The sequence below is a fragment of the Heloderma suspectum genome, chromosome 5, assembly GCF_057233095.1.
Source record: "Heloderma suspectum isolate Gila_16-S chromosome 5, 16-S_ref, whole genome shotgun sequence".
NCBI lineage: Eukaryota > Metazoa > Chordata > Lepidosauria > Squamata > Helodermatidae > Heloderma > Heloderma suspectum.
In genome coordinates, this window is record NC_139462.1 from 196,901,595 (window position 1) to 196,913,704 (window position 12,110).

The 12,110-nt window shown below is 43.4% G+C and overlaps 1 protein-coding gene across 3 annotated transcripts in view; it reads left to right on the forward strand.

Moving 5' to 3' along the window:
• Window positions 1-15: 15 nt before the first annotated feature.
• Window positions 16-12,110, forward strand: part of SLC25A40 (solute carrier family 25 member 40) — a 30,767-nt gene continuing 18,672 nt past the window's right edge. The window contains exons 1-7 of one of the 3 annotated variants that reach the window (XM_084858956.1): window positions 16-134; window positions 592-706; window positions 2,672-2,792; window positions 4,844-4,903; window positions 5,427-5,533; window positions 6,246-6,313; window positions 10,985-11,109. In XM_084858956.1, coding sequence (XP_084715082.1) covers window positions 2,696-2,792; window positions 4,844-4,903; window positions 5,427-5,533; window positions 6,246-6,313; window positions 10,985-11,109 — 457 coding nt within the window. In that variant the 5' untranslated portion in view covers window positions 16-134; window positions 592-706; window positions 2,672-2,695. Of the gene's footprint in view, window positions 205-591; window positions 707-2,671; window positions 2,793-4,843; window positions 4,904-5,426; window positions 5,534-6,245; window positions 6,314-10,984; window positions 11,110-12,110 lie in introns of all 3 variants that reach the window. The other 2 variants (XM_084858957.1, XM_084858958.1) reach the window with 2 other exon arrangements.

A 12,110-nucleotide genomic window follows, 5' to 3' on the forward strand; every position in this document is an offset into this window, starting at 1 on the left:
TCTCCGCGGCCCCGCGAACTGCCGGGGGTTAGTCAGAGGAGTGGCGGTGGTTCCTCTTCCTCCGTCCCTTGAGGGCACCGTGCCTGAGGGTTCGGGGTCACCCCCTTTTTCTCTCTCCCGGTCACTCTGCTCAGGTAAATGGCCGACTGCAGATGTAGCAGGGGCGTTTTGGACAGAGAGCAGAAACTCCCCTTTGCTGCCAAGGTTAGGGGTGAAAATAAGTTTTTGTGGGAAGTGCTCTGTGATATTCTGGGGGGGGGGGATCTGAGTCGTAGTGAGGTGTGTGGTTTATTTTGGATGGAGGAGGGGAAGATGTGGATCCTCAGAGGACATAAGGTGGCCCGAGTGCGGAGCCTCAGGCCTGGGGGCCAAATCCGGGGGCCCCGTCTCGCCTTCCAGGGTTTCCCAGATGGCTTGTTCAGTCTCATATTAACCTGCCTTTTGCAGGTTAGAGTGCCTGAAATTTAGACTGCAGTCCTGCTTATGTCGACTGGATTCCGCTTTCCTGGGAGTTAGTGTCTCATTGAACACAGTGGGACTTAACGTATATAGGCTTGTGCTGTTAATTGAGTTTTTACAATTGAATTTTAGTGTGTGTTGGAGGCATCAGCTACTGATGGTTCAAGTATGCACTATAATTTGAGCTGATGCATACTTCTGAATAAGAAATACTATCCATACCAAGGAACAAAGGGGAAAATGTCAGGTGAGACATTACTTTCCCTTCATTCCTGCTATGCCTTCCTCCACGTTTTTCTCATTTTCTTCCTTTAAGTTCTTGTTCTCCATCTGTTGACTTCCAAGGAACTCCCTTTATAGCTGTCTTTTACAACAAACAAGCAGGGTCTACAGCAAAATGTTGCAGTGTGTATCCCTGGCATGGGTGTTTTACCTGAGACTGGCGGAAAAATTAAAGGTAGCGTCAAAGACAGAAGTCCTTGTTCTAACTTGGATTGAATTCATGTGCAATTCCCCCCACCCCCAGTTTTGAACATTCAGGGTGCAATCCTATGGGGATAGGCGGCCGCCTCCGAAGTCGGAGGCGACCACCTATCCAATGCAGGGCAGGAGAAGCATGGAGTGGATCGTCCCCTCTGTGCTTCAGCTGCCCTGCATTTGCTGCTAGCCGCAGGAAAGAGGAGCAGGGAAAGTGGCAGCCAGACAACACGTTGGACGTGTCGTACCAGCATTTCTGAGTTCCCCATCCCAGCACGCCCCCAGGAACACCCTTTTTTTGCCATTCCATGCTCCTCTTCTGAGCACGGGGCCATTCCGAGCTGCCTGCGAGGCAGCGCGGGGGGCGGGGGGGAGGTCGGTTCTCCAGGAACCGACCTCAGAGCGCAGGCTCTGAGGTTGGTTCCCGCAAACCGACATATCCTATGGCCGTGTAGCCACTGGCTAACGGCCATAGGATCGCTCCCTTAAAAATACAACCAGTTAGCATGCAAGTCAATGGAGTCTGAGGCTTTAGATGCAACGGAGTGCTAGATTTAGCCTGGGATGAAATCTGTGTGGACAATTTAAGTAGATTCACCTTCGGTGCAACTTGAAAGATACGGGGTTTCCAAATCAGCCTCACTTCTGACCTGCAGTATTAACTGTGGACTACGTAGATTGCAGGACTGCTGTAAGCCCCCCTCTCTCTCTCTCTCAGTACAGCCCTCTGATCTGCAATAGGGGTACTGCAGTGAACTACACTGAAGGGTCATTGTGTACTATTCTTGGGGGTGGGCAACTTGTGGCCCTCCAGATGTTTTGACCTACAACTCCCGTCAGCCCTAGCCAGCATAACCAATGGTGAGGAATCATGAGAGTTGTAGGCCAAAACATCTGGAGTGTCACAAATTGCTCACCCCTGCAAGCCCAGCCTGTAATGTGGACATAAAAGCAATGGATAACAATGTTAAGTTACTGTACTCTCAGATTCACCCCAACCTGCAATAGGGATTTAATACCATGAGGCGACATGCAGAGTTGTTATAAACCACTCAGAGCCTGACCTGCAGAAATTGGTGTGAACTACATTGCAGGGCTGTAGAAATAGGAACTCTGTTCTGTTCTGTCCACTGGTGTCGTCGCAGCTACCTTAAAATCTTAGATTTCTCCATTGTTTTCTGTGGGCAGGTCTCACTTTTGTCTTTGGTAGTCCTGTAATAGACTTCCATAGGAAAGTCATTACTGATGGCAATTTCCACTTGGATAATATAGAAGAGATAGTTTGGAATGAAAAAAATTGATAGATGTGTTGCCATATGTCTATGAAGCTCTTTTCCAGAATGGCCACCACCTCCTGAACCATGGCACCTATGTCCAAAAAATTCATGACAAATTATAGGTTTGGGGTTGCAACAACGCCAACTGTAATACTCCCAGAGCTTTAACACTGATGCTTTTGAAGTTATACAGCAAGCATAAGAATAAAACAATTTTTATAATTCCAAATTGGGGGGGAAATGTAATTAGAAATGGTTTATTAACAAAAAAAAATCCAGTGTGTTGACAGAATTACACAGAACTCAGTTTTCAGCATTTTATGTAAATGCACAGTTTTTCCTTAACTGTTCAACAGTTTACTGCTAAATAATGCTTCACATTGCCTTCTGAGGTTTGGTGGTGCTTTTTAAAAACAAAAATCTTGGAATATGTATGGGTGTCGTTGGTTTTTAAACAGGTTATGTTTCTCAAGGAGTAAGTTATGGTTTCTGAAGAGAATGAAAACAGATTGTACAGAATCACAACTTCTCAGCAAGCATTCTGTTCCTGTTGTGGTGCTCTTATTACATCAGTTTTGGGTAAGGACAGGTATTTCAATTTACTTACTACACAATATTAATAGCTTGCATTATCTAAATGTAAGACAGTGTCATCCCTATTCTATGCATGTTTACAGTGTTCGATGGGGCTTATGCCCTAATATATTCACTTAAGACTGCAGTCTGATCAACATAAATGGATACTAAGATGTGTGAATTCATGAAAAAAGGTTAATATAGACAGAAGCTAATACAGGGCGCAATCCTATGCACATTTAGACAGAAAAAAGTCCCACAACTCGCAGCGTCCCACAAGCCAGCCATTCTGTCTGGGGCATGCTGAGAATTGTAGGACTTTCTTTCTGTCTATACACGTATAGGAGTGCGCCCTCAGTAACATTCCTTTCAGGAGGACGGGGGCAGAATATCAGTGAACTCGAGAGTGGTTAAAGATTAGACCTGCTGTTTTTTTCACCATGGATAGACCACTTGTTCGTAGAGCTGGTCCTGCCATGTGGTTCAGGGAGTAGTTCAGGAGGCATGGCTGATTGCACTTGCACACACACACCCCATTTGCTGTGTGCAGGGCTGTCCATCACCACCATCACCCCTGGAGTGCCACTACTACTTTTGCAGGAAAGCAACCAGTAGCACTCCTATATGGTTTTTCCCAAATACCCATGTATTGCTCTTAGGAGTAGGTCCTTCCTCAAAGCGATGCATTGTTGGCAAGGTGGAGATGGGCTGTGAAGTCAACAGCAGTATGGACGATCCCGGGAGTTCTGGGGCCATCTTGCCCCTCAGTGCCTCAGAGTGTGGCATTGGGAGGTAAAATGGCCTTGGAAATCCCAGCATCACCCACGCTGCCGCTGCTAATGCATCAACAAAAAGGAGCATGGTGTGGGGAGGAGGTGGTGATGGTAGGTCCGTCTGGCTTAGCCAGTGCAATGTCATGCTTTGGGCCTTCTTGTTTAGCTCCAAAGTCCATCCTGGAAAAGAATACAGGGCAGACACAAATATGTACATTCAATTAGCATAATTTTTATGATATTGATAGCTGTGATGAATGGTAATTCCTAATTTGTAGAGATGTTCTCAAAACTTTATATTTTACTTCTTTTCTTTTGTGGCTTCTCATTTTGTATATTGCAAATAATGATAAATCCCTTTTAAGCCAGGTGACAGAGAACTGCATGTTATCACGATATGAGGTTAGAAAGAAATAGATCAGAATATACAGTACTTTCATGGCATGTTTCATTGTCTTGTGATTTCTAACAAACTGCTATTAATGGCTTTCACAATAAGACTGGAGCCTTTTTATAGCACAACTGGTATGCTATTTAGAATCCTAGTGTTGGAAAGGGTCCTTGTAGGCCATCTAGTTCAAACCCCTGCTTCATGCAGGAAATCCAGAGCTACAGCATCCCCAATGGCTGACTTCAATGAGGCACCCCTGCTCTTAATGTCAGTAAGGGCATAATCTTATGGGGATGGCCATAAGCCACCAAACTCAGAGGCTTATGGCCATCCAATGCAGAGTGGGAGGAGCGGCAGAGGCTATGTTCACCTCCACGCTCCTCCCACTCTGCATTTCAGCTAGATGGGCTTTTTCGCCCATTTATATGAGGGGTCAGGGAGGGGGAGGGAAGGAAGCTGGGGAGGCTGGAGGATTGCTTATAAGCCAGCCTCATCAGTCCCTGCACATGGGACTACTTCCTTCCGAGGTTGCTTCTCCGACCTTGGAGAGGCAGCCGGCACAGTGCCCTTTGCACCAGCTGCAAGAGGGAGGGGAGCTCAGACTCCTGGGTCCGAGGTCGGAGCGCTGTCTCCAACCTCGGATCCAGGAATCCAAACTATCCTATGGCCCCCAGATGCTTTCTAGGGGCTATAGGATTGCTCCCTAAGTTTTTCTTCTAACTGAAACCAATTATAACTAGTTTTGCCCTCTAGGGCAGCAGAGAACAAGTCTTTGCCCTCATAAGTATGCTCATTTATTTCTAATTTAAAATCATTAACCACAAATTAATTTATGAATACAGAAATATAGCATTTAAAATGTTTTCCACATGGTTGTTTGTTTGCCTTAGTGACACCCCTAGATGTTGTCAAAGTCCGACTGCAAGCCCAGAGCAATCCATCCCTCAAAGGTAAATCTGTATAGTTATAGATGTAGGGTATGGGGAAAAGTGCCTATTCTGTATGTATTTTCATAATATGTATCAGTGTTGGTGGAAGAGAAAATATGGTGAATTGGTCACAGATGCGTGAAGGGCTTGAGTATATATGTGAGGCTGAGCATGTGGTACTTTACTCCAGTACTAGTATTAACTGTTTGCTCTGACTACTGTTGTATTTGCAGATGATGTTACAAGGTAAAAAATATGTTTTATTTAGGAATGAAGGTACAGCTTAAATCAATTATATAAAGTGGCAAATTGAGATAGGGAATTAAATGGGTTCATCACTATTTCTGTCATAGGGGCCTGTGACACTTACACAGGTATGTTCCACAGGGCAATCAGAACATCAGCATTCCAGCTATGTAGGGGATGGATAGGACACAGATTCCTTCATTATATCCCACCCCCGGAAAATATGCCTGATGCTGTGCTTCATCCATCCCCTCTGTTGCACTCAGGACAGCGGGTTTATTGTTCACCCTTTTATCAGGACAGTCTTTTTTGGATTCTGATGGCCTGACAGATCACGTTTATCTCTATGAAAATGGAACCGGCAAAACTTGGAATAAAACATCTGGCCGTTTTACTGGCATGATGGTAAGGAGAAATACATATTCAGTCCCACCAGTATTAACTTTCCACAGAGTCTTACCCAATTTAATTTTAAAAAATATCATCCTGTAGATTCAAAGTATTTTGTGTTCAAGGTGAAAACAATACTCATTCTCATTTTTTGGTAAGAACTTGAGTCCACGTAACTTTGAGATGACCTTCTCTGAAAAATACTTGCAAGTCAAAGAGCCACTTGAAATAAAAACAGACATGTATTTTAAAAGATAATAGGACTAGCATAAAGGGATAACTAAGAATATGAAGTTACCCATATCAATATATGATTATTGATAGATATTAAGAAAATAAAATATAATTAATTAGTAAGTTGTAACATCCAGTTAAGTCCTTAGGTTAACTGTGTATTGTGTGTGAGAGAAAATTCCCTCCCCAATGCCTTATGGGGAAAAACTTGTGTTTTCTCCTGTCAAATTTGCTATCTGTCAAACGTTTTGTAGGTCATGATGTTAGAAAAAATGCATGTTCTATAGATATCTGAGTATATGTCACCTTGAAATGTGAGGAGTTTTATGGCAACCAAAACTGCATATATTGTTTGAAAGACTAGAGCACTAGTGTGTCAGATATTTTAAAAATTATCTGCAGTTTAAAAAAAAGCAATTTATTGCCAACAGACCTCTGAACAACATTTACAGAAATCTATAACCCTTCCTATCTCCATATTTGGCTATTTTAGGATGCTTTTATGAAAATTGTTCAAAGAGAGGGTGCAAAAGCACTGTGGAGTGGATTACCTCCATCACTGTAAGTTATACTGCTCTTCCTTCCAATAAAGAACACTGCTATTATTGTATAGACAGGAACACTGGTAGCAACAAATGGAAACCTTAGAAAATAAATATTATTCACTTGTCGCCATCCACCTCTGTCAACAGCTGGCATGTATACATATTGAAGAACAAAAACAGAAGTGAATAATGGAACAACTGTAATGAGTAAGGTTAAATCAGTAACCTGATTAAAGAAAACTTAGGCCACGTTTGGATGTCACTTTAAGCCATGGTGGCTTAATAAACTACTTACGGTAGCTTATTTTTGAAATAGTGCATGATGCCCTGCCAGACAACCAGGTAATGTGCGTAATCTGAGTCATCCCCCTGTCTCAGAGAAGTCCTACCTGAGCGGTGGGGCTGCTTCACCCATTGTCAACGTTGCAGCAGTTTTAACCTTCCACAATATCCCAATGAAAGGGAAGGAGTGTGGTGGTGATATATAGGGGCTTAATTCAGCACTTCCACCTTCACCCCAACGGGGGCAGGGGGGGCGGCTCTAAAGCACTGGAAGTTTGGACAATCAGGGCCAAACTTCATACACAGCCTCCCCTATTTGGGAAGCACCTGACGCACAATCAAAACCCTGCGTGATTGCTCACTAAGGAGAGGAAATCCTGGGTGCACCAAAAGGGGGTGGCAGCTATAAAACCTTGGAGGTTTGCAGGCTCAGGACCAAACTTTGCACACAGCGCCCCTTAGTCAATAGGCACCCAGTGCAACATCAGAAGCCTGTACAATTACCCCAGAGGAGGGAAAATCCCAGGTGCGACAAAAAAGGGGTAGCACAAATAAACCCTTGGGGACTTGCAGGATCGGGACAAAACCCTCAATTGTACATTTCCCCCCGTAGCCATTGTTGGCGTAGATGCCTTTATTGTCCAAAATCAACGACAATAAAGTGGAGTTGCACATTTCACACACAGACACCCAGACATTGCTGGCAGAGCCGCTTCTGTTTGCTTTAGCTCTAAAGTGAAATTGTGCAAAAGGCCCCCTGTATCCATTGCTGGCATGAACCCCTTATTGTCTCAAAATTGCTAAAGTACTATAGCTTTAGCGATACAATGGAGTTGCACATTTCACACACAAATCCCAGATATTGTTGGCAGAGCTGCTTCTATTTGCTATAGCGCTTTAGCGCTAGAGCGAAATTGCGCATTCCCCCCTCCCCTATAGCCATTTTGCTTCTTCATGGAAAGGTGATCAGGGAAGGTGAGGTGCCTTTATGGGGAGCCTCCAGATGCTGTAGTGAATTTTTGCAGAACTGTGCTTCTTCACGGAGAAGTGAGCAGTTCTTTCCCTAGTTTCCCCTATTTCCCAAGTTGCACAGTTTCAAAGTAGTAATCAAGGAAGCCTGTCATTGCGTAACTTTGCTATAATGGGGTAGCGTGATAGAGCAAGGCTGTCATTGTACTCAGGGGAAAGCTGTCATTTGTAGCTGTAGCGCAGTATCAGGGAAGGCTGTGCTTGTTTGGCTGCAGTTGTCCCTCAGCTGCTTGTCAGATCTTGGAAAAAGAGTTGTGCAGGTTGGAGCAGAACAGCCACAATGGTTTTGGCTGCTCTTGCCAGGCAACTCCATAGGTGATCGAAATAAGCCATGGTGAGTGGCAGACTACACGATAACCAACAGTGGGTTAAATAACCCTTACTACAGACCATGGGTTATCAGAGTGGCTTATATTGGCTAAATAAACCATCGTGGATTTAAAAATTCCCAACAGACGACACGATAACTAATGATGGGTTAAATAAGCCATGGTGGCTTATTTAACCAATCGTGGGTTATCATATCGTCTGAACCCAGCCTTTGTTGGTGGATCGCCATACCATCAATTAATTGATTAGTTCTGCAGAAATGTGTATATTAATAATCAACTATTCTAAAGAAAAAATTGTTTTGTATGATGCCAAATGCATTGAAAGCACCATCTTGGAGGCATTGCATTGTGTGTGAGATGGAGCCTGTTGTTCTCAATTTTTGTAAGTACTTTTGTTAAAAATAACATTAAAAATTTGCTCCTTGGTTAATTGGGGGCACCTTTTTAATCTCTTAAGGAACCAGTCTTAATTTCCTGAATTCCCTAGACACACCCCTAGAATGAGGGGAAACTATGTCAGCCTTAGAGGTGAAATAGTTAATTTCTATGCCATTCAAACCAGCAAAAAGAAAAAAGAACAGAACAGCAAAAGGAGAGGGGGAAAAGCTCCCCCCCCCCCCCCGACCATCTGCCCTAGCCAGAATGAGTCTGGCAAGATTTATGAAGTAGTAGTTCTTCTGCCAATGGATTCTCCCTCCCATGTCACATAGGATTCCTCAATAAAACAATTGTTTAAAGGTGCGATCCTATGCATGTTTAGACAGGAAAAAAGCCTACAACTCCCAGAATGCCCCAGCCAGTCATAGAATCATAGAATAGTAGGGTTGGAAGGGGCCTACAAGGCCATCGAGTCCAACCCCCTGCTCAATGCAGGAATCCAAGTCAGAGCATCCCTGACAGATGGCTGTCCAGCCTCATCTTGAATGCCTCCAGTGTGGGAGAGCCCACCACCTCCCTAGGGAATTGGTTCCATTGTCATATTGCTCTAACAGTCAGGAAGTTTTTCCTGATGTTCAGCCGGAATCTGGCTTCCTGTAACTTGAGCCCAGTGTTCCATGTCCTGCACTCTGGGATGATCAAGAAGAGATCCTGGCCTTCCTCTCTGTGACAACCTTTCAAGTACTTGAAGAGCGCTATCATATCTCCCCTCAGTCTTCTCTTCTCAAGGCTAAACATGCCCAGTTCTTTCAGTCTCTCTTCATAGGTCTTTGTTTCCAGTCGCCTCATAATCTTTGTTGCCCTCCTCTGAACCCTCTCCAGTTTGTCTGCATCCTTCTTAAAGTGTGGTGCCCAGAACTGGACACAGTACTCCAGATGAGGCCTAACCAGTGGGGAGTAGAGGGGAACTAGTACTTCCCAGGATTTGGAAGCTGTGCTTCTATTAATGCAGTCCAAAAGAGCATTGGCCTTTTTTGCAGCCACATCACATTGTTCGCTCATATTCAGCTTGTGATCGACAACAATTCCAAGATCTTTCTCGCTTGTAGTGTTGTTGAGCCATGTATCCCCCATCTTGTAACTGTGTATTTGGTTTCTTTTTCCTAGGTGGAGAACTTGGCATTTATCCCTATTAAATGTCATTCTGTTGTTTTCTGCCCAGCGCTCCAGTCTATCCAAATCACTTTGAATTTTGTTTCTGTCTTCCAAAGTATTAGCTATCCTGCCCAATTTGGTGTCATCTGCAAATGTGATCAGCATTCCCTGGACCACCTCCTCCAAGTCATTAATAAAAATATTGAAGAGCACTGGGCCCAGGACTGAGCCCTGCGGTACCCCACTCGTTACCTCTCCCCAGTTTGAGAAGGTCCCATTGATAAGCACTGTTTGAGTCCGATTCTGTAGCCAACTGTGGATCCACTGGATCATTGTTTCATCTAGCCCACTTTGAGCTAGTTTGCTCATCAGGATATCATGGGGCACTTCGTCGAAAGCTTTGCTGAAGTCGAGGTATATTATGTCCACAGCATTCCCACGGTCTACAAGGAAGGTTACTTGATCAAAAAATGAGATCAGATTTGTCTGGCAGGACTTGTTCTTGACAAGTCATGCTGGAATGGTTTTCCATACTGGGAGAGGGAAAGACCCACCACCATCACTTTCAATGCTGTACACACATCCTTTGTTTCAATAATGTAAATGTTACTTGTCTGGGGTGGGGTGGGGAAAATAACTGCTTTGTTGCAGCAGGATCCTGTGTCATCCAGTAGTGTTCTCCTGAAAACCATTCTCTTGCACACTTCCTCTCCAGAACTGGCCATAACCTGCTGATCATCTTATACTAATGTGGGGCGTTGAACTGCAGGAAGAGGGAGAAGTTGTTGGTGTTCAGAATTGTTAATTTTAAAGGGTACATAACTACTTGTGCTCAAGTGGTTCAGTATGGTAGCAATCAGCATCTAAAAGATTTTTAAACATTTTAAAATAGAAAATGGAATGGGCTGGAGGAGGTGGGGTGGAGTTTGGTTTGGTGCTTGTCATAGGCACTATCCCCAAAGTGCTCATGGTACATATGCAAGCAATGATTTTCAATAATGCGATCATGGCATTTTCTGAGGACGAATTGTATTCTCCCTGGAACAAAATACTCCATTTGTGTGTGCTGGGAAAATACAGTATCAGTGCAGCAGGAAGTACTACCTTTAAAAAACTCATTTGAATTCCCTGCTGTAAAGGACTATCAGCTGTGAATTTTTCCCTCCGCAAAGCTATAGAAAGCTGTCTTATACTGAGTCACACTATTGGCCCATCCAACCCAGTATTGTCTACTTTGACAGGCAATGCATTTCCAGGTTCTTTGGCAGAAATCGTTCCCATCAGCTTCTGCCTGATCTTTTTAACTGGAGATGCCAGGGATTGAACCTGTGATCTTCTACATACAAAATATGTGCTCTGCCATTAAGCTATGGGCCATCTGGAACAGCTCTGGCACTATATTTTAATTAATAGGAATATAGTTAATTGTAAACTAGAGGGAATCCTAGTTAATATCTTTTAACTAGAGGGAATACAGTTGATTGAAAAGTATATTTATACCTTTATTTTAGAGCAGTTTCAGTTCCAACAACAGTAATTTATTTTACCTGCTATGATCAGCTACATGATGCCTTCGTTTCTAAACTAGGAGAAGATAATGACTACGTTCCACTTATTGCAGGTGGCATAGCCAGATGTGAGTCAAGCAGTCTTTAATTTCCAGTTTACTGTTAAACTTTATTTCATATGGCTTAAAAGAAAGTTTGGGATAGGTTACATTTGTAGTAGCAAGCAAGGAACTATAAGAAACCAAACATTATGATAGTTCAATGTATCACTTGCTCTTCTTATATAGAAGTAGAATGACTATAACTGGCTGTTCGTACCCCTTAGGTTTAAGGAGTTTCTACTCAGATTTAAGCATACAAGATCTTGGTGTGATGCAGGAGTTACACTTTCTGGTCTGTTAACCATGGTTTAGAAAACAGGAGAGCCCCTTGAGCTTATATGCTCCTTCCCACATCCTTCTCTCTTTCCTTGAACTCCCCCTACTTTCCCTTTTTGGAGCTAACCATGATTAATCTTATGTCTGTACCAAAGTTAATGCTACTCATGGTTAGCTTATGCAGTTGCTCTTATTTCATGTCCAAGAACATTGCCCCTGAAGTGAGTATAGTTGGCAAGAAGTTAAATGGCCATGGCTGCCATCAGTAAAGCTCAAGCTGCAAATGACAGCAGCAGAGCTGTTTGAGGCAGACTCAAATACTCATATATAAAATGGAGGTTAGGACCTCATTTTAAGAGCTGAAAAGAAACCAGCAGGGCTTTAATGATGGAAAATTTAGAACAACGCAGTGGCATGCGATTGTAATTTGTGCATATAACACATACTGCTACAAAATACCTGTGCATTTTCCTTATGCACATGGTTTGCTGCATAGTCACATTCCATGACATTTAGAAGCCTGTATAGAGCAGGACAAATTCTCTGAACTAGGACTCTCAGAACTGAACTCAAAACATAATTTTATTTGGCGTGAGGGATATATAAAAAAAAGAACAAGCGAAAAAAACAGATGCACAAACATTGTACTGCAGGCCTCAGTTCACACCCTTAATACAGACTACATCAGATCTTTAAATGGCTTCAAGGAGGCTTTTTCATTGGGAACCAGACTGGCTGCTGTGCTATGATAA